The 19,927-nt window shown below is 44.4% G+C and overlaps 1 protein-coding gene across 1 annotated transcript in view; it reads left to right on the forward strand.

Annotated features, from left to right (window-relative positions):
• adgrv1 (adhesion G protein-coupled receptor V1) overlaps positions 1-19,927 on the forward strand; it is a 114,339-nt gene that overhangs the window by 49,242 nt on the left and 45,170 nt on the right. The window contains exons 54-89 of the mRNA XM_035166633.2: positions 283-393; positions 486-708; positions 805-1,009; positions 1,730-1,876; positions 2,036-2,291; positions 2,677-2,879; positions 3,392-3,568; positions 3,787-3,969; positions 4,083-4,262; positions 4,450-4,614; positions 4,743-4,863; positions 5,296-5,419; positions 5,534-5,672; positions 5,801-5,986; positions 6,087-6,322; positions 6,541-6,689; positions 6,854-7,052; positions 7,293-7,512; positions 7,594-7,833; positions 7,954-8,103; positions 8,561-8,781; positions 8,873-9,152; positions 9,248-9,391; positions 9,774-9,945; positions 10,301-10,433; positions 10,659-11,227; positions 11,329-11,592; positions 12,089-12,206; positions 12,319-12,490; positions 12,586-12,828; positions 14,224-14,631; positions 15,385-15,557; positions 15,661-15,907; positions 16,098-16,237; positions 17,769-17,929; positions 18,079-18,179. Coding sequence (XP_035022524.2) covers positions 283-393; positions 486-708; positions 805-1,009; positions 1,730-1,876; positions 2,036-2,291; positions 2,677-2,879; positions 3,392-3,568; positions 3,787-3,969; positions 4,083-4,262; positions 4,450-4,614; positions 4,743-4,863; positions 5,296-5,419; positions 5,534-5,672; positions 5,801-5,986; positions 6,087-6,322; positions 6,541-6,689; positions 6,854-7,052; positions 7,293-7,512; positions 7,594-7,833; positions 7,954-8,103; positions 8,561-8,781; positions 8,873-9,152; positions 9,248-9,391; positions 9,774-9,945; positions 10,301-10,433; positions 10,659-11,227; positions 11,329-11,592; positions 12,089-12,206; positions 12,319-12,490; positions 12,586-12,828; positions 14,224-14,631; positions 15,385-15,557; positions 15,661-15,907; positions 16,098-16,237; positions 17,769-17,929; positions 18,079-18,179 — 7,160 coding nt within the window. The remainder of the gene's footprint in view (positions 1-282; positions 394-485; positions 709-804; positions 1,010-1,729; positions 1,877-2,035; positions 2,292-2,676; positions 2,880-3,391; positions 3,569-3,786; positions 3,970-4,082; positions 4,263-4,449; positions 4,615-4,742; positions 4,864-5,295; positions 5,420-5,533; positions 5,673-5,800; positions 5,987-6,086; positions 6,323-6,540; positions 6,690-6,853; positions 7,053-7,292; positions 7,513-7,593; positions 7,834-7,953; positions 8,104-8,560; positions 8,782-8,872; positions 9,153-9,247; positions 9,392-9,773; positions 9,946-10,300; positions 10,434-10,658; positions 11,228-11,328; positions 11,593-12,088; positions 12,207-12,318; positions 12,491-12,585; positions 12,829-14,223; positions 14,632-15,384; positions 15,558-15,660; positions 15,908-16,097; positions 16,238-17,768; positions 17,930-18,078; positions 18,180-19,927) is intronic.

Here is a 19,927-nt window from a genome sequence, read left to right on the forward strand (position 1 = left end):
AGACCAGATCATGTATTTATATCACGCTCTGTATATTTTGATGAGACATAATCCCTCTGAGTCTGCAAAAGTGGTGAGTGTTCTCGGTGCAGACCTGTTGTGGGTTTACGGGAAATGCCTCAGTGTGGAGCGGAGCGGAGCCGCAGAGCGACTCCGAGGTTGTAATTTGTCAGTCTTGGGTGTGTCAGTTAGACCAGTACTTACTTTTACGTAAACATGCTATTCTAGCGTGAAAGAACCAACATCTGTGAGTAATAGTGTGTGTGTGTGTGTGTGTTTCAGCTTCCTGTGAGGTGTTACAGTGGGCATCACAGCAGCCGTCACCACAGCTCTATCAATCTATTCCTCACCCAGGCCTCACCTCAGTTCACCCCTTCACTTCGTCTGGCATCAGTAAGCATAAATGTGAATTTATCCAGCCGAACTTCTCCACCAATAGGTTTGTCATGTTTAGATCGAGGAAATCCTTTTTTTCTTCCTCGTAGCTTATGCTCTTCTGGCTGGAAGAAATGGCTCAGCCCTCTACTCCTGGAGGTCCGATGTAAACCTGTTCACCATGATCCTGAGGGCCCCCCCAGCCGTTAGCTTCCTCTCTCTCATGGTCCCGTCCCTCAACACCACCAAGACCCTCCTGGCTTCCACTGAGGAGAACAGCTCCACCGTTTACGAGTTCACCTCGGTCTCCAATCAGTCCGATTTCATACCCAGGTACCCGGATTGTTTTGATAATTGACAGACAGGCGACTTGCTGCTCTGACAGGGAAATAACGCAGGTTGTGTTTTCCTTTACCTCATCACGTTCAGTTTTGGGGAGTTGTACTTCGCACCAGGTGACAGCGAGCTGGAGGTCGCGGTGAACATCGTGGATGACGACATCCCCGAGGTGCTGGAGCATTTCCAGGTCGGCCTGAAGAATCCGAAGGGAGGGGCTGAGATCGGATTTGGTGGTCAGGTGACTATACTTGTCCCGACCAATGACGATGCCCATGGAGTCATCGGCTTTGCTCAGGTAAGCAGAAAAACATTTTGATATTAGACAATACATATACATTGTACACCCTGTTACAGCCATTGTGTTTAAAACCCAAGTTACCAAACTGTATCTTGAACTAGAATTGCACTATAGGGGAGCGCATCCATTCGCCAAGGCCCAACAGTGTCCTTAAATTAAAGCAATATTTTCAGCTAAGGCCACATTAGGTTTCTCAGCTACACATTGTTGTTGGTTAAAGTTTCCTAATCCTATTTGTTACCATACAGCAGCTGAAACATCCCATGAAACCACATTCTTTATTTTCTCGTGAAAAAATAGGTTGCAGATGTCGTCTCACATTTCTAGTCGGACTGTTAACAGCGAACAGAAGATGGAGTCTTGGCCCATATATTCACTGTCTACACCAGACGTCCCAAAATATTGGTCGATGCCCCCAGACACTAGCCGATGGGCTTCAAGATTGCCAACCCCCTAAAAATGTCAGAATTTTGTCATCAAGATTCAAACATAACACTTTGAAAAATCAACAAAAACACCCTAACTCGCAATATTAAACTTTTTTGTATTGACTCATTGATCTGCACCAAAATTGAATGGATCCATCCAAGTTTTCGTGGTAATCCGTCCTGCAGTTGTAAACATAACCTCCTCGCTGGATGTAATACATTTTAAGGGTATTTTCTAAGCGTTTAAACTATTTTAATCCAGAAATGTTTTGTCATTAAATCTCTGCAGGATTCTTTATCCATGGAGGTGGAGGAGTTGGAGCAAAATAATCAGATTTCTCTCAGTGTGGAGAGAAGAAGAGGCACTTTTGGCAGACTGACTGTTCACTGGGCTGCAAGTGGCAGTCTTACTGACATTTACCCCACATCAGGAGTGGTGAGAAAACCGCTAACCTTCCTCAAGACATCATACAATATGCATTGATGACGTGTTTGAAAATGAAAAGCTCGCCTGGATAAACAACGGAAGAATTTAAACTTAAAATAATCAAAATAAATTTGAGGAGTCCATCTAAAATGTTATCTTCTCTCTCAGGTGACCTTCTCAGAGGATCAATCAGTGGCCATAATCTCTCTGGCCGTGATCGCAGATGGCGTCCCCGAGCTGACGGAGAGTGTCACCATCACCCTCATGGACGTCACCACCGTGGGGCTGCAGGACCTTCGACAGGCGGCAGTCATCGACAAGCAACGGGCACAGGCTGCACTCGTCATCCTGCCAAATGGCTCTCCCTACGGGGTGATTGGATGGCATCTGGACTCCCAGTTTACACTAACACAAGAACCACAGAGTAAGAATCTTTCTGGAAAGAGATGAATACAGTCAGTAAATGTGGGTTTTATTGGATCACGGGGCAAAGAGTCTAATGTACCATAATTGGTGTAAGTTACATTGTAAATTTATTCAATTACATTTCTCGGTCATGCACTCACTTTGTTCCATCCTTGTTTTTTCCTTTTTAATGACCAAATACCCATTTTTTTCGGATGCGGTTTCTTAAGCAGTTGTTACAGTAATCACACATTGAGCTTTACTGTAAAAGAGATCAGACGAGATTTCCAGGATTTGGGATTAGTCTTAATCTGGGTATTGGAGGAAGGCCCAAAATATCTGAGAAGTGAGAGTAGAAGGGTCACATTGTTTTTGTGTTACCTTCTGTTTCTCCTAACCCACAGGGACTCCAGTCAATGTGACTCTGTCCATAGTGAGGGAGCAGGGCTCTTCAGGTGAGGTGGCGGTCCATTACCAGACCAGGCCAGCTCTGTACCAGCCCCCAGCCAACCAGGCCACGGCAGGACAGGATTACACCGCCAAAGACGACACCATCATCATGACACATGGTGCCACCGTGGCTCTTGTCACTGTCACAATCCTGCCGGTAAGGATGGGCAGTTGGATAATGGAGAAGCTTATGGAATCTACTTGAATAAAGAAGATTATATTAGGAATAGGACTCAGTTTTTAGTTTCCTTCAACAACAACAGTCTTCATTTGTCCACTACTGTAAACATGTAAAACTTGACTTTGCATAATGTCAGCCACAATTTTCATCTCCCTTACTTATGTCCATGGAGACTTGTTTTCTCCTTCCCTCCTTTTCTCCCTCCTCTTCCACTCAGAGAGAAACAACCATCAACCCTCATTAAACTATCGCATCTTCCTTCCTTCCCCTCACAAATATATTTGTTGGCCTGCAGAGATTTTATCATTGTATGCAACTTGTGAACGTGAATATACCCAAAGTTAAATACCACTTGCATTATTCACTATTACTGCAAACACCAACTTAATTTGATGACAGAGCTTATGAAATATTTTGAATGTGTTTTGAGAAACACACGTATGTTTTTTCCCTTCAATTAATGTATATGTTCACGTGTGTTTTCTAAGGATGACATTCCCGAGCTGGCAGAGAGTTTCCTGGTGAACATCACCAGCGTGGAGCTGGTCGGAGGCTCAGTGGGAGCAGGGCAGCCCAGTGTGAAGCGGCTCGGTATGGAGGTGGCAGAGGTCACCATCCAGGAGAACGATGACCCTCGAGGGATTCTGCAGTTCAATGTTTCTGAGGTGAGCACAGGGTCCTCACCTCTGGGGCCATGACTTGGACATGAGCATGATAGAGATGCAGCTTCTCAACTTACGCCATAGTGACACATTAGACTTATAGAAGTGTAACTAATGGATCTTGAATTATTTTTATTTTAATTAAGCAAGTAAACAAAGCTTTATTTATGTTGCATTTCATCAAATAAATTGGATTTTGCTTCTAAATAATCTTTGTCTAGGATATTCTTGGAAGAGTGCTGGCATATGAGATACCACCACCAGACAATGTCTTCTATCTGTCAGTGGTGCGACTCGCTGGTGCAACTGGAAGACTGGTCATCTACTGGGATGCTCAGCCAATCACTGCCGATCTCAATGATTTCAGCCCCACATCTGGAAACATCACCTTTCAAGATGGACAGGTGAATGGATTCATTTTTTTCTGATTTATAATGACGCAGCACTAAATATCACATCGAGCCATGAGGTGAAGCTGTCCATGGATAACTGTTGGCATGTGTTTCCTATTTTTTAGAGCGAGGCCATAATTGCCATCAGCATCCTGGACGATGAACAAGTGGAGACTTTGGAGACGTTCAGGGTGAATTTGCTGCGTGTGATTGGTGGCGCTCGACTCGGAGAGGTGACCTCTCTAACTGTCAGTATTCCAGCCAATGACTCACCTCTGGGACGATTCGGATTTCAAGAATTGGAGGTAATTCTGAAAATATCATTACTATTGTCGTAATAATCATTTTCTACTTGGTTACAACAGCCCATGATATACGGGTAGCATACCGAAGCTAAAAGTTTCAGTTCTGATAATGTGCAGGAATTCATCACTTGTCTCACATCATTTAGCTAAAATTTTACATTTAGACTGTTACTTAATCCCCTCCAAGGTTACCATCAGCGAGCCAGAGTTTGTGGATGACCCCGCGGCGGTGGCGACACTAGTAGTGCGGCGTAGTGCTGGAGGTGAGGGGGCAGTGACGCTGGTGTGGCAACTGGAAGATCAGGCCTCAGATGACCTCTCACCTCTCAATGGAACCCTCGTCTTCACTGAGGTACAGTGTGAGAAGTGTTGTGCTGCTGTCCCACCAGATACTGTTATTTATTGAAAGACCATTCATCTTTATGTGCTGGACAGTACACGTTTCTTGATGAAGCATGGAATATGATTCCTATTTTACAGTCTGAGTCTATGAAGACATTTATGATCAGAGCCCTGGCTGACTCTGTTGTGGAAGGAGAGGAGCGTTTCACTGTCCGGCTGCTTCCTGCTGGGAGCGGTGCTGTCATCGACCCTTTGAATGGTTAGTGTTTGTAAACTATTGGCCACTTAATCACCATGTTGCAAAGTGAGATCAGATACATGTACACAGAAATGTCCTGCAAACTGATATAGTTGAAATGAAAATGTGTTACTGTACAGTATCGGAATAAAGATCACCCCCCTATAAAGATTTACAATGATCCATATCCATACCAAATTCCACCTGTTGAAGAAGATCTCTGGATAATTTTTTAAGAAATTAACAAAAATTTCAGAAACACTGTATCTTGCAATGTAAAAGAAAGTGAAGAAAAATCTCTGGATCCCCCTTATCCGGATATACACACCAAAACTTAGTGGGTTAATTTACTATTTCCTGACCCATACCCATCTTTCCATGGCCAGTGCAGTATTTGAATGAGTAATTGTACAATAATAATCTGTCTTCCTTGTCTGTTATATGCTGATGCAGACATGGTCACCATCACTCTCAGGGCAGAAAAGGCCGCACTCGGGATTATCGGAATAGTAGAGTCGTCCAGGAGCATCCTCATCGGAGAACCTCAGGGAGATTACAATGGTAGTGCTGTGGTCAGGTGAGATACTGCTAACATCATGCTGTGATGACAAACAAGAGTTTAAACATTTTTTGCTTCCAGGTATTAACTAAGAAAGTAATCTGAAAATGTGTGGTTGTGTGTGTTCTCCAGCCTTGTGCGAGGCCCCGGTGTGTTTGGAGAAGTCCATGTTTACTGGAATATCACTCCAGCTGAGGTGTCTGAGTTTGAATCGATTTCTGGCACTGTGACCATGAGAGACAGACAGTCTGATGCCACCATTATTCTCAAGGTACAAACCGACTCCTTAATACTATATGAAATAAAATCAGGATATTGCTCAAAGAACAAAATGCATCATGATGAGTTTTGTATGCTTTCCTTAAAAATTGTCCCCTGTCAAATCTGCTATGATTTCAGGCTCTGGATGATGAACTTCCTGAAGTGCGTCGTGACTTCCAGCTTACACTGACCTCCGCTACCCCTGGATTAGAAATAAGTCCGATAGCCAGACATGTCACAGTTATCATGGCAGCCAGCGACAACCCCCACGGCCTCTTCTCCTTCACTCAGCGCCAGATCAGGGCAACGGAGGAGGAGGGAATGGTGAGGGCCTGAAAATAACACTGTTATAGCTAGACATATTGACAAATGAGGTGGTGTACACAAACTTAACCCACAGCTACACCTCCTTCCTTTTCCTCAGGTGAATGTGACAGTCGATCGCTCTCGGGGCAGTCTAGGCAGCGTGTGGGTGACCTATCAGACGTCGGGCGACACAGCGGTGAGTGGGGTGGATTTTGCTCCAGCTTCAGGACGACTGCTGTTTAGCCCCGGTCAGACCTCGCAGCAGGTCACACTGCATATTGAAGACGACCGTGTTCCCGAGGGGCCTGAGATGTTCTTCTTCAACATCACCGACGTGGAGTTAGTCAATGACAGGTAAATAACTGGATCAGGCTTTTTTTTTTATATATTAATCTCATAAAAGCTTCAACAGGGTTTCATTGTTTCAAATAGGATGTTTTAAATTATACCAGAGGGTCCTTGTCATTCATAATACAGGAAATTCAAAGTCTTAATTTCATGAGAACACCTTTTTGATGTTGCTGGTAAAAGTGAAAGTGACTCTTTATCTTGTGTCTCCCTCTGGTGGTCAGTGCTGTGGACTACACAGTGAGAGAGTCAGGTCTCCGGCTGGATCAACCTCCAGCATTAGGCAACTCCTCCTCTCTCACTGTGGTCATACCAAAGAATGACAACGCTGAGGGCGTCCTGGAGTTCAGGCAGGACTACGTCAGTATAACAGGTACGAGTCAGAACAAAGCTTATATGAATTACTTTAAAGTGTTCAAGTGATGCAAACACGCAAAATGAAATAAACGGTTATACATAACTTGCTATACATTTGATAGACGGAAGATATGAAAAGACAATTCACTCCATGTAAAATCCCTGTTTCCTGTCTGTCAGTTGAGGAGGATGTGGGCAGTGTGTTGATTCCGGTGGTGAGAAGAGTGGGCTCGTATGGATCCGTCTCCGCTCAGTTCATCTCCAGAGGCTTGAGCGCCACCCCTGACCTCGACTACATCCTGCATAACGGCTCAGTGACGTTTGTCCATGGCCAGAACACCAGCTATATCAATGTCACTATCATAGACGACCTTGACAGGTGAGGGAAGAAAGTCAAAATAAGTCAAATGTCAAGCATAATGTACTTTGTGTTTAGCACAGACACATATTTCTTCGCTAGCTACATCAACGTTAACTCAGAAACATGTTAAGCATTGAGTTTAGCTGTGAAGAAAAAAAAGCAATAACTCAGCAGGTCACAAGAAAAACATCAATTCATGGTTATTATGAGTGAAAACTTTATTTAATTCCATTTTAACTGGTAAACGATCTCCCGCAGTGAAAATGCAGAGGTATTTGAGGTCCTGCTGACTGGAGCAACAGGAGGAGCAGTTCTAGGCGCTCACCGTGTTGCCAGGGTAACCATCAGCAAGAGTGACTCTCCGAGTGGAGTGGTCCGTTTCCTCAACGAGAGCCTCCTCACTGTCGTCAACCCCAACTCCACTCTCAAGCTCAATCTTGTTGTGGAGAGAGCCGGAGGCCGAGTGGGCAATGCAACGGTATGAGGGGCAACTACACTTGAGTTCTGTCGTTTATCTTCTCTGATCCCGTTTTAATTTAATCTGTATTTAAATTTGTAGGTTGCTTGGATCGTCCGAGGCCCCAACAGCCGAGATGTTCTCTCTCCATTCAATACAGACATTAGAGAGCCTGTGAATGGGTCCTTCTTCTTTAGGGATGGAGAGGAAGGTACACGCACCATAGAGCTGCGGATTCTCCCCCATGGAGAGGTGGAGGTGGAAGAGACGTTTATCATAGAGCTCAGCATTTTGTCTGGAGAGATGGAGGTTGATCCTCAAGCTGGTTCCATAACACTGACGGTACGTTGTGGTATCAGGTTGATTTCCCCACCAGGAATCAGTTAAGATTGAGCCAAGATGGGTTAATGGGGTCTCAGCATCCTACTCACCCTTCTGCCCTCATGCGTTTCTGTCTCCCAGATAGAGAAGTTTGGTGACCCAAACGGTATCGTCCAGTTTGCTCCGGACGCTCTTGGAGACCATGTCTACAATGAATCCACAGAGGCAGACGGCCCACTCAACATTTCCCTGTCAATCACACGCAGAGAGGGGGTCATGGGTAACATCACGGTAAGTCTCCATCAATAAACATTTATTATTTATCCTGCGAATCCAGTATTAGTGCTCAATCTGGCTGAATTCAACTCCTTGTGGCCACTGTTAAAATGTAAACCCAGGGGCGGATCTAGGGGCGGAACCCGGGGGGCGGACTATACCCAGCTAAAATTTGATTGGCTCCCGATGTGCACCTGTCTTATAATAACAATAAATATGACAATTTGTTAAGAATTTGTATTCATGCTTTTTGAAGAACACAATATGCTTGAACAGGAACAATATTCAAAATATATTCAATGATGTGTTATTTTTCTCAAAGCTACAGAGCTAATAATAAACAAGGAATGACTTAAATGTGAACCTTGCTGAATTAGGAATTGATCATGGATGTTGGACATAAAATTGGCCGCTCTGTTTAAATTGTGGCCCCTGTATTTGTAAAATCATCGATCCTCCACTTTCTCCTCAGGTGCACTGGCAGATACAGAGTGACTCAGACACAGCAGGGGACTTCCTTGCGTTAGCTGGGTCAGTGATCATTCTGGAGGGTCAACGGGACGGTGAAATTGTCCTCAGCCTGATGCCCGATACAGTGCCAGAGCTGGAGGAGCTCTACACTGTCCGACTCACGGCTGTGGAGGGGGGTGCTACTCTGGATGCCAACCCAAACCTCGCCAGCACCCACATCAGGTGTGTCATTTAGATCTATAACACATATCGACCTTCAGGTTGAAGAAAAGTCCAAAATAACTCTAGATTAATCCTGTTCTCTGACCTTTAGGGTGCCTGCTAATGATGACCCCCACGGTGTCTTTTCCCTGAACCCTGAGCAGCAGTCTATAGTGGTTGCAGGGGCAGGGTCAGAGGTCACCAGGGCTCTGGTCATGAACTTGACACGGCTCGCCGGGCTGTTTGGCAACGCCAGTGTGGGCTATAAGATCAGTGGAGGGATGGATGAAGTGATGGACATGGAGGAGATACTGGGAGGACAAGCTGAAGGAAGGGTGTTCATGAGGGAAGGACAGACCTCCAGTACTCTCACTGTGCTCATCACCAGCCAGGTAAGAAACAGGATGCTCACTGACGCGCGTACAGAGACAGATTAAGACTTGACCGTTTAAAATCCCGTATTTGTTTTCCTGCTTCACCCCTGTAGGTGTTTTTGTCAGTGGGTGAAAGCTTCACAGCAGAGCTCACAGATGTTAGACTGGTCGGCCCCGTCCTCGGCTCCCCTCCTCGCCTCCTTCATGAGGCCAGCGTTGCTATGGTGACTGTGCCCGAAGAAGCTGCCAGCTCAGAGGTGAGTTGTGGTTGTGTTCTCTGCAACATATGATTTATCAGGGGGATAAATTGTTTTCTTTGCAAGACAATCAGAATGTGAGATTTGCCACCAATCTATACACTTCTAGATGGATGAGCCACAACGCCACACTAATCGTAATCATTTAAAACTAAGTTTGTCCTTGACAACTCACATCACAAAACACTCAGCTGTTTTTTTTCTCATCGAGCCTTTTGAATGACCCATCTGGCACAGAGCCTTTCTGTGAGCCTGTCTGCTGACAATGACAAGTGTTACAAAAATACTCTGTCTGTGAGTTACCAAATATTGTACTTCTGTGTTTATGTTGGCAACAAGGTTAACGCCCATCCCCTGTCTCTTCTCAATGCTTGTCGTGCAGGTTGGCTTTGCCTCCCTGGCTCTGCAGGTTTCAAGTTTAGAAACGGGGACGTGTGAGGCAATGGTGACACGAACTGGGCTGTTCGGGGACATCAGGGTGCAGTGGAGAGCCGGGTTTCCATCAGGAGAAGATTTACCAGGCTTCAGGACGGGAGATATCACTCCAAGCTCAGGTAAGACAGTCAGAGAGGGACTGATCACTGAAAACCTGGTTGCAGTATAGACTCACACTCTCCCCACTCATGCAACTATCTTTGTTGTTTTATTAATATGAATATTTTAACATATAAAAATATATGATCTTTCCATACCCTTCTATGTCATCCTCTCAGTTTGACCTGCAATGAATACAACTTACTTACTTATCCTTAAATTGCAGCTCACAAATTTGAACGTTCATCTCTCCTATAATAACCTCACCTCTTTGTGAATACCAAACCCGTGCAACCTGGATAACAAGCTGATGCCTCAGACTAACAACAGGCAGCTCTTCTAACCATTAATAATGTGCTTCTTCTTGTTGTTAAGGCTCACTGACCCTGGCCCACGGAGAGAGGACTAAAGCTTTATCTCTCACAGCCATTGCTGATGCATTAGAACCCACTTCCTATGCTGTGCACCTCACCGCTGCCAGCTCCAGCACTGCTGCTGTCAAACTCAGGTAAAGGTTCCACAGTGGTAGAACGAGTGGTGGAGTCAACATACTGGAATTTGGACTGGTACTCCTTCGGTATTGATAAACTTTATTGATACGGATCTTTTTTCAAAACACAGTTACAAAGTGCTTTACATGGTGGAAACATGATTCAAATATTTGAGAACAAAAGCATATAAAAATAAGTAAAATAATACAGAATTAAAACGTAGCCTCTTTTTCCCCGCACAGGTCAGGCTTCACCACAGCAGAAGTGGAGCCACTGGGGATCTACCAGTTTGCCCCTGACTCCCAGCAGCTAGTTATCGCAGAGGACATCCAGACGATAACACTTTATGTTCAGAGACTCTACGGCTCTCGTAGCAATACCAGCCGCGTTTCCTATAAAACCATAGCCGGCAGCGCAGCGGCAGGAGAGGACTTTCTCGCGGTGCCTGATGGCCGAGTGCTCTTTGACTCTCCTCACCAGACCAACACATCGTTCCAGCTTTCAATACTTGACGACTCCCTCTCAGAGCCAGATGAGTACTTCCATGTAAATCTAACTGATGTTCAAGTCCTTAACCAGATCTTGGCTTGGGCAGAGGTGTCTCCTCGCCTCAACCCTCAGCACAGTGCAGCCACTGTCACCATTTTGGCCAGTGACGTGACTGGTGGAGTTTTGAGTATTGGACCTGGACTGGTCCAGGTACCGGAGGACAGGGATGAGGAGACCCAGCAGGACCGGAGGGTGGTTCTGAGGGTGCGCAGGTCGGACAGTGTGGCAGGGGATGTGAGGGTTCGGGTCCAGGCCTATGGAGGTGTGTGTTTGTTTTGATGCTGCATTGCAGTATATTGAATTTTGTAATTTACTGTGTTAACAAAACCACTTCAACTTGTGCTGCTGTGTGGTTTTATCCAGATGGAAGCACGACACCTCTTCCCTTCGCTCTCGAACCTGTCGGGATCCTCGCAAAGGAGCAACAGGACTTCCGCTTGGAGTCCAATATAGTGTCACTGCAGGAGGGGCAGAATGAGACAGAGGTTATCCTCCTCATCCTCGACGACTCAGAGCCCGAGGGACAGGAAGTATTCTTCATCTACCTCATTGATCCAGAGGGAGGAGCACAAATCACGGACCGACAGGACGAGGGGTTTGGAGCTTTTGCAAAGATCACTATCCTTGGTAAGATGATGAGATGAAGATATTTGTTTGTATCCACTGTATCCACTATAGACTTAAGATGAAAAGATGAGACATTTTGAAAAACATACAAAAAGTAGTATCTCCCAGCAAATAAGAAAGATGCAAAGTATTTATTTATTGGTTTGTATTCAGCACTCTTCCTCATGTTATAGCAGATTTATCTTTATCCTTACAAATCAAATGAACCTGCGGACATATGTTTATTATCTCAATGAGTGATTCTCTATTCGTCTCCACTTTCACTAATGCCATTTGATTAGCATCATGTCAGCGCTGCATTCGTCTCCATCTGCTATTTTCGGCCTCATATAATCACATCAGTGGGCAGATGATTTGATTATTCTTCATATAGGATTGATGAAAAAGAAAATAAATTATTATGTGATTGTGAGGTTATAAGGAAATTCATTTCTACTCATGTCTTCTCCTCTGTTTGTCTTTATTTGTGATTCATCCTTTTGTCTGTCCATACCAGGGAGTGACTTCCATAATGGTATTATAGGGTTTAGTTTTAATTCTCTGACGGGCCAAGTACTGGATGAGGATTCAGAGAACAGAACTGCTGTCCTCTACCTGCAGAGACAAGAAAACAGGTAAGAAAAACCTTTTAGTTTTATTTTACCCCGACTATAGTTTGATATAATTTTTTCCACCAAGTTGTTGTAATTGTTTATCATTATTATTCCCCCGTCTCCCTCTGTTCAGAGTCTTTGAGGACTTGCAGGTCTTTTGGAGAGCTACGTTTAACAAAGCAGCTCCGACTCTTGTCAGCAATGGAGTAAACCTAACCACACAGCTGCTGCACACCTCGGGAACTGCACTGTGCAGGAGAGGAGCGACGATATGTGCTCTTACTCTGGAGGTCCACGATGATGAGGTTAGTGGGATGCAGGGGATCTTACTAAGTTTCAAACCCACCAAGTATTACAGTATGAGACGGATGACACAACCTGCTCATCTGTGTTGCCGTAGGAACCAGAGATCCAGACGTGGTTCCTGGTGGAGATTTATCAGGTGGGTGCTGGAGCTGCCATTAACGAAACCACTCGTTTCGCCAACATCACCCTGGCAGAGAGCGACGACCCACAAGGCATTGTGTTCTTCGCTGTGGGCCACAGACTTCCCATCGCCACACAGACGACCACAAGGCTCAGTCTGCAGATCTACAGACAAGCGAGCACAGCTTCAGCCATGTCTGTACAATATCGCACGCGGGTAAGTAGCAAACATGCACATGTGGAGCACACAGGCATACATGTGAATACAGTTGGGCACAGATACAGTCAAATATGCACAAATGCAGTGAAGAATCCCTTGAACCTTGAAGTGGTCATTTTAAATTGTAGGAAGTCTAATTTTCAAACTTAACAAATATAATTTCAACCATTTTGTTGTGCGTGTGTGTCTGACCTGTTTTTGTCGACCTCATCATTCTGAGTTTCAGCACAGTTTATTGATCTAATCAGGCTTCTTCATAATAACACTGCAGTTATTTGTAATTACCTGTTTGTAAAATGCGATCACTTTATTATATCATCCACTGTCTGCTACAACTGAGCACCAAGATTAGGATTTTCAGTTTAATGGTTGCTTTTTATTCTTCTTCAAAAATTATGGAATTATTTGTAAAAGAACAATATTTCAATTCAATTATGTAAATTTACTTATTCTCAATAGGTGCACGTATCCATCCATCCATCCATCCATCCATTATCTATACCGCTTATCCTTTGAGGGTCCCAGGGAGTAGCAGGAGCCAATCCCTACAGAAAGACCCCAGTTGAACCAGGATTCAAACCAAGAGGAGACAGTGTTAACCACTGTTCCCCTGTGCCACAGCTATGTGTTGCAATTGAATACTGCATAAGTACCAACTTTGCATGATACAGTACTTAATTTATGCTTTTTAAAATGGAGGATCAATAACACAGCAGTGTTTAATAGTCAATTTCACATTTCATCTGATGGATGCCCCAATTATTCAGTCCATCGTCCACTTATATAATCTATATAGTTTAATACAAGTCCTGGTTTATTGACGTTGGTGAATTTAAAAAGACAAATGCTTCCCTCTCTCCTCACCTCTCCTCACCTTCATATTTCTCTTCGAGGTGATATTATTAGAGACATCTCGGCTGCACTCCGATCGGGGCTTTACTTCCACTGGCTCTCACACTTTTTGATATTGGAGATCAAAGTGGGATCGAGTGTCTAGTGCACTCAACAAAAATCAAAACCTCACAGAGACACAGGGTCTGTTTAATCTCTGAGAGATGAAACATGTTGTTAGACTGCATCATAAAAGCCCATATTATTGTTCTTATTGATATTAATAAAAGGCCAGTCCTCATTTGGTTTACATCCGTCATAACATGGTGAACTCCACTCATTTACATTGGGATGCAGACAATGTGGACACTGTGCATCACATGGTAAATGTGCCGTTAAAAGGTCTAATTGTATAAATGTTTTATTAACTGTTTACAGGTGTTGAACATATAGTAATACGTTATGTCACCTCTCATCATATGGGGTTTTAAACAACTTTATTGATTATGATCGGTTGATTATCTTAGTTTACAACCAAACATGTCTGTGTTTTTCCTCCAGGAGCTCCTGAGGGACGAGGTGCTGGGGCCCTCCATCATCCGGCCCGCTAAAGCAGGGATGGACTTTCCTAGACAAGAGGGTCGGATAACCTTCGCTGTGGGCCACCATAACACGACGCTGGACATTTACCTCACTCCTGACCTCGCCTCATCCCTGCCCACGCCGAAGCGCTTCCAGGTGGAGCTTTACAACGCTACAGGGGGCGCCAGAGTGCACCCTCAGTTCGGGCTGGCCAATGTGACCCTGGTGTCAGATGCTGCGAGTGAAGCGGTGTGGGTTTTACTCGACCAATTACATCAGCCTCTGGGCCCACATATATTGAACCAGGTGCTGCAGGGGCTGATCAACAAAGTCACTCCGCCTCTGAATCGTGAGCAGATGACGGCCGTGCTCGAAGCTCTGGGGAAGGTAAGAGAGAAAATTAAGAAGTGAAATAGTTCCTGCGAAAAGGAGCTGATGAAACACTGAGACATGAAATATTATTTAATCACTGTTTGATGCAGATCCATTCTAGAGTGCCATTCTAGCTATATATTAGTATAGTTTTACTACAGATATTTTCCTGAAAGTAATAATTGTGAGGTCAACAATATTTTGTTTCCCAGACTTTGCAAATCGCAGATTACTGATTTTGAATTTGACTTCTTTTTTTCTAATATTGTATAATAAGACAGTTATGAGCAAAACAATATTCCACCACTTGAAGTTTGTGAGTCAGTATAGTAGTTTTTGTCTGACAGAGCTCTGCTAAAGGGCAAACATCACCAGTGCACCAGTCTGACAGATGTGAGGTCTAATTTGTCATCCGAAAAGGTCTCAGTCGTCACTCCACCAGAGCACTGTCATCAGAGTCTGCATACTGCACTCGCTCTGCCTCCGGACAAGTGGAGACAGTGCTGTAATTTAATATGAGGGAGTGTGCGGAGGGCTGCAGAAAGAGAAAAGGAGCACAGAGAGAGTGAAAGGAGACACTGCAGAAGCAAATAGCATTAAAGACACAATGAATGAAGGAATGAATGAGAGACACAAGAGCTGTAGAACACAGAGGTCTGAAGGAAGTGACGGAGCCAGAGTCAAATACAGATCAGATGTGTATCAGTGACAAAAACATGCAAACATTACCAGAGATTCTTAATGATTCTCTCACCCTGTCTCTCTCAGGTGCTCGAAGAGGCGGAGAGGACTCCTTTGCAGGAGAGCAGCCGGAACTTGACCTATGACCTGCTGTGCTCTTTGGCCAATCCCAGCAGAGTCGACACCCGCGGCCTCAGCCACCTTGCCGAGGTGGCCGAGCGATTTGCCTTCTCCCTCCTCACCCACAGCCAGTGTGAGATGTGAGTGTCAATATCCCTCTTTAAACCTTAAGCGATAAACCTTACGATGAGTTTTCACTTCAAGACACCAATGATTGTCCTTGTTTTCCTTTGATTTCTGCAGAAGGGGTACCATCCTGGAAACGTGTCCCTATATGACCATCTCTGCCTTCCAGTGGTACCCGACCCAAATCAATGGGCACAAGTTCAGGGGCCGTAATTCAGACTTCTTCCAGCTCCCAGACACACTGTTGGCTGTACCAGCAGTCCTGACTCCCGACTGTGGCAACCTCAGCCGGATCCAGCTGACCGAGTTCAGAACCGAACACTGGTTCATCAGCAACAATACGACCACTGCTCTCAATGGAAAGGTAGAGAACGTTTTGTTCATGTCATGTCAGGAGCAAAGGAAGTTTATCAAATGACCTTTTTACTGAAACTACTTCTTTTAAGAATTCCTGCAGGGGGCAGTATTGCTCCAACAGAAACTCGCCATGAATGTTTTAGTTCACTCCAGAGCTGAACTCTCTCTCTCTCTTGTTATCTCTTGTTTAAATGTAGGTGTTCTCAGTCAGCCTCCAGGACAGAGGGTCACGACCTCTGGAAGATGGGAATGAGGTGGTGTATCGTATCCACACCCCTGGTCAGCAAGTGAAACCAGGCCGGTCTCTGTGCCTTCTCTGGAACCAGACCACTGCAAGGTGATCCAGCACAGACACACATATTAAGACTCATGCTCTGTACCTCTAGATAATCCACAGACAGCTTGTTGAAACTCCAGATATTAAAGCAGGAGAGATTTCAGTCCTGATTGATTTAACTACACCGGTACTGGTAAAAGCAAATGTGGTTTAATACTAGAGAGGACACACATTTCTGGGGGGCGTCAAAACAAACTAATAAGGAATCATTCTGTGAGGAACCATGATTCAATTTATGCAGCACACAACTTCTTCCAGCTCTCTGTGGTGTTTTCTTCTTCTCACATTACTCAATACCACCGTCAAACAAAGAAAATAAAATGACTGTTGTCTTGTTTTGTTGATGCATTTTTGATCTACAATAGCGGTAACTGATAAGCTTCAAGGACACATACATACGATTTCATTGTAAAAGTCAAGTTGTATTTTGCCGGTTATGTGTTTTAAATGTGAATCTGCAGCAGTAGGAAACGTTTGGTTTGATTTTGATGATTGATTAACCTTTGACGGATGTGAAAAACTCAGCAAATTGAACCTGTTCAGAAAACTTTAATGACAAAAGTTTCAAAGTTGTTGTGTAAAAGTGAGCGACACAACGTGAGGTCGTATTTATGTTTCAACACGCGGCAATTTCGGAAAAAATAAGGACTTGTTGTGCCAAGACCTTTGCTCTACATCTTCCTTCCTCATTTCCTGACTGGGATCTATGAATATGCTTTCCAGAGGCCGACTTTATCTAAGTTCTTTACAGTGTCTCTCTGAAACAGATCATCTATATTTATAACTATCTAAATATTTTGCAAAGCCGTAACCCCGCACTCACCCCTCGGTCATCCTCTCACGTTCTGTGCGAGTGAGACCGGTTTGCTGAGTAAAGGGCAGAAGTCCAAGTTCATCCTCTCACCAAGGCCTCTCTCTGTGGGACCATAGGGGAAGGTACATATTTCTCGTTCACATCTGCACATGCAGTCTGCTCCAGTCTGAACCCTTCCACTCAGAGTCGGTTTGTCGAGGACATTCTTGGGGAACGGAACGGGACTTGGCTGGAACACACTGTTAAGAACTGGCAGGTTTTTTGGGTTTGGCCCCGAACAGCTGCTTGGACAATTTATCCCAGAAAAACAAAACAGATGAGGGGCGTGATACTGAGGGAGAAAAAGGTGAAGCAAGAACCAAAGTCGGTCGCTAACAAGGAAAGGTCAATATGACTTGATGTGTTTGGAAAGTTAAGAGGAACATTTTAGAGGATTGATTTGGCCATAAAAAATAAACTCCGTCAATCTGTCCGATTTATCATTGAATCAGCACAAACTTTGATATAATGTTCTGGTTTGTTGCACAACATCTGTGAGGGAGAAATGTGACGCCAGATGACTAATAATATCATTTATAGAAGATATAAAAACACCACTGGGCCGACTGCTGAGCGACGGGCTCCTTCCCTTGTTATTTCGTCTTATCTCTTAACATAACAATTGTGTCGCAACTTTTTCTCCCCTCACCTTTACCTGCACCCTCTCCTCCTCTGTAGCTGGTCATCCGATGGTCAGTACTGCAGGGTGGTGAAAGAGAGTGGGAGCTATGTGGAATGTGCCTGCTCCCACTTGTCTGTCTACACGGCCCACGCAGAGTTTGCCACTCTCGCATCCTACAACGAGGCCTTCTACGCTTCAGGATTTATTTGCATCTCAGGTACAAAACACACCTGTAATACGTGTTTCGGTTTACTTTCTTTTCTGGTGGATCGTGGTCATCTCTATCCCTCCCACATCGATATGAATAACCGCTGCAAACTCATCATTTATTAATATTGTTTTTGTGTTTTCCACTCCCCTCCACAGGCTTTGCATTGGCCATCATATCCCATGTGCTGTGCTCCCGTTTCCCAATGTTTGCTGCCAAACTGCTCACCCACATGATGGTGAGCTGCCTCGGAACCCAGGTAAAGCATATTTACTATGATCACTCCCTACACAAATGTGCACTGAGACCCACAAATCAATGCTTTTGAAGGCTGAGACTTCCAGAAGCGCCCACACACACACCTTCATTTGTTTCTCTGGCATTTTCATTCCATATATGGGCTCACTGCAGATGAATAGGAAACTTTTGGAAATGATTTAAGAGGCCCCTGTCTCTCTGTGCTCTATGGATGAGCGGCTCGCACATTAAGACTTTCACAGAAACACGCAGGAAAAAACCCACGCACAAATTTATTGTCTATTTCAAACCTGTATACACACACACACACACGCTGCCCCGTCCCATCGCACTGGTCACCAGACATGTCACAGGTATCTTCTCGGAAATGTGCAGAGATGCGAACACACACCACTGAATATCAGCGGTTGCGTAGTTTTGCGGGCCGGCGCGTCCTGACAACGCAGCCATGCCCCCCGCACCCGCAGCCCATTAAAAACGCAAGCTGTCACACAAGCGGTGAGCGAGATAGAAATGTGGCTGCGCGTCAGTCTCTCAGCTGGACCCCACCGTGTGTGTGTACGTGTGTGTGTGTACGTGTGCATGAGTAAGTGCGGGACTGGTAATTTTCCACTGGTCTCCCCTCTCTGTGGTTGACAAACACGAGCCCCTACTAAAGCAGACCGTTGGGGGCGAAGCACCTCTGGCTCGACTTGTTTATGGCCCAGGCAGAGCCCCTGAACCTTAGAGGGTTTCGGATGGAAAATTCCATCCTGTTCTGTTTCCTTGTTGATACTGTACTTTGTGTTCAAGGCCCTCTTCCTTGGATGCAAACGTGTCCGGGATTGTGATATCGTTTTTTTAAATACATGCTTGTGTTTCTTCGGCCTTCTAGTCAAGGCCAGTCGACGGAGGTCCGGTTGATTTCCACACTGGCAAACTGAAAGTCTGGTGTAAAGACGTAGCCTCTAAGTGCTCATCTACTGGGAATATTATGGAGAAAATGACGGGCTCTCTGTGCAGGATGTGCTGAATGAAAATAGACCATTGGACGTCATTGTCTTCACTTAAGTCTGCACTTCTTTTAATCTTAGATCTGAGATGGCTCGCCAGAAACAGAAAACACAACCGCCCTCTCTGTATAAACCTCCAGCTGGAGATTTGTTTGTCTTTTTGTCTCTAGTCTCTTCTTTAAAAGCTTTGTTTGTGTCCGACAGCTGCTTAAATTCAGACGTCTTATTTTCATAAACCTGGAAAATGACGTCAATACAGCTTACAGCCCAAATGTTCAGTAACTGATTTCTCACACCAGACACAAGACAAGTTCACAGTTGAACAAAGTTACATCCAGTTTATAAATGAACATTTTTTAACGAAGTAGTAGTAGTAGTAATAATAGTATTAATAATAATTATAGTAAAGTAAAAATAATGAATAGATAATATGGTATATACAGACATTGGGTTATTGCATTCCACTGAATGCAATAACTGAATTAATGTATTAATTCTATTACATTAAAACATGCTCTATATACACTTTGACTTCTATTGAAGGAAAGACGAGACGGTCTTTGATTATTTTTGAAATATCTGCACATTTTCATTTTTACAGCAGCTCATTGTTTCATTCTGTCTCACCAAGGCCGTTGTTGGAGGACATTCAGATTTTAAAAAGATTTATTTGGATCCACTGTGCCTGTAATGTCTTCTTCTCAGCTCAAATCTCTGCGTTATTTAAAAAAATCTTAAAAGTTGTGATTTGGATTTG

This window comes from Hippoglossus stenolepis, chromosome 9 (genome assembly GCF_022539355.2).
Source record: "Hippoglossus stenolepis isolate QCI-W04-F060 chromosome 9, HSTE1.2, whole genome shotgun sequence".
Lineage (NCBI taxonomy): Eukaryota > Metazoa > Chordata > Actinopteri > Pleuronectiformes > Pleuronectidae > Hippoglossus > Hippoglossus stenolepis.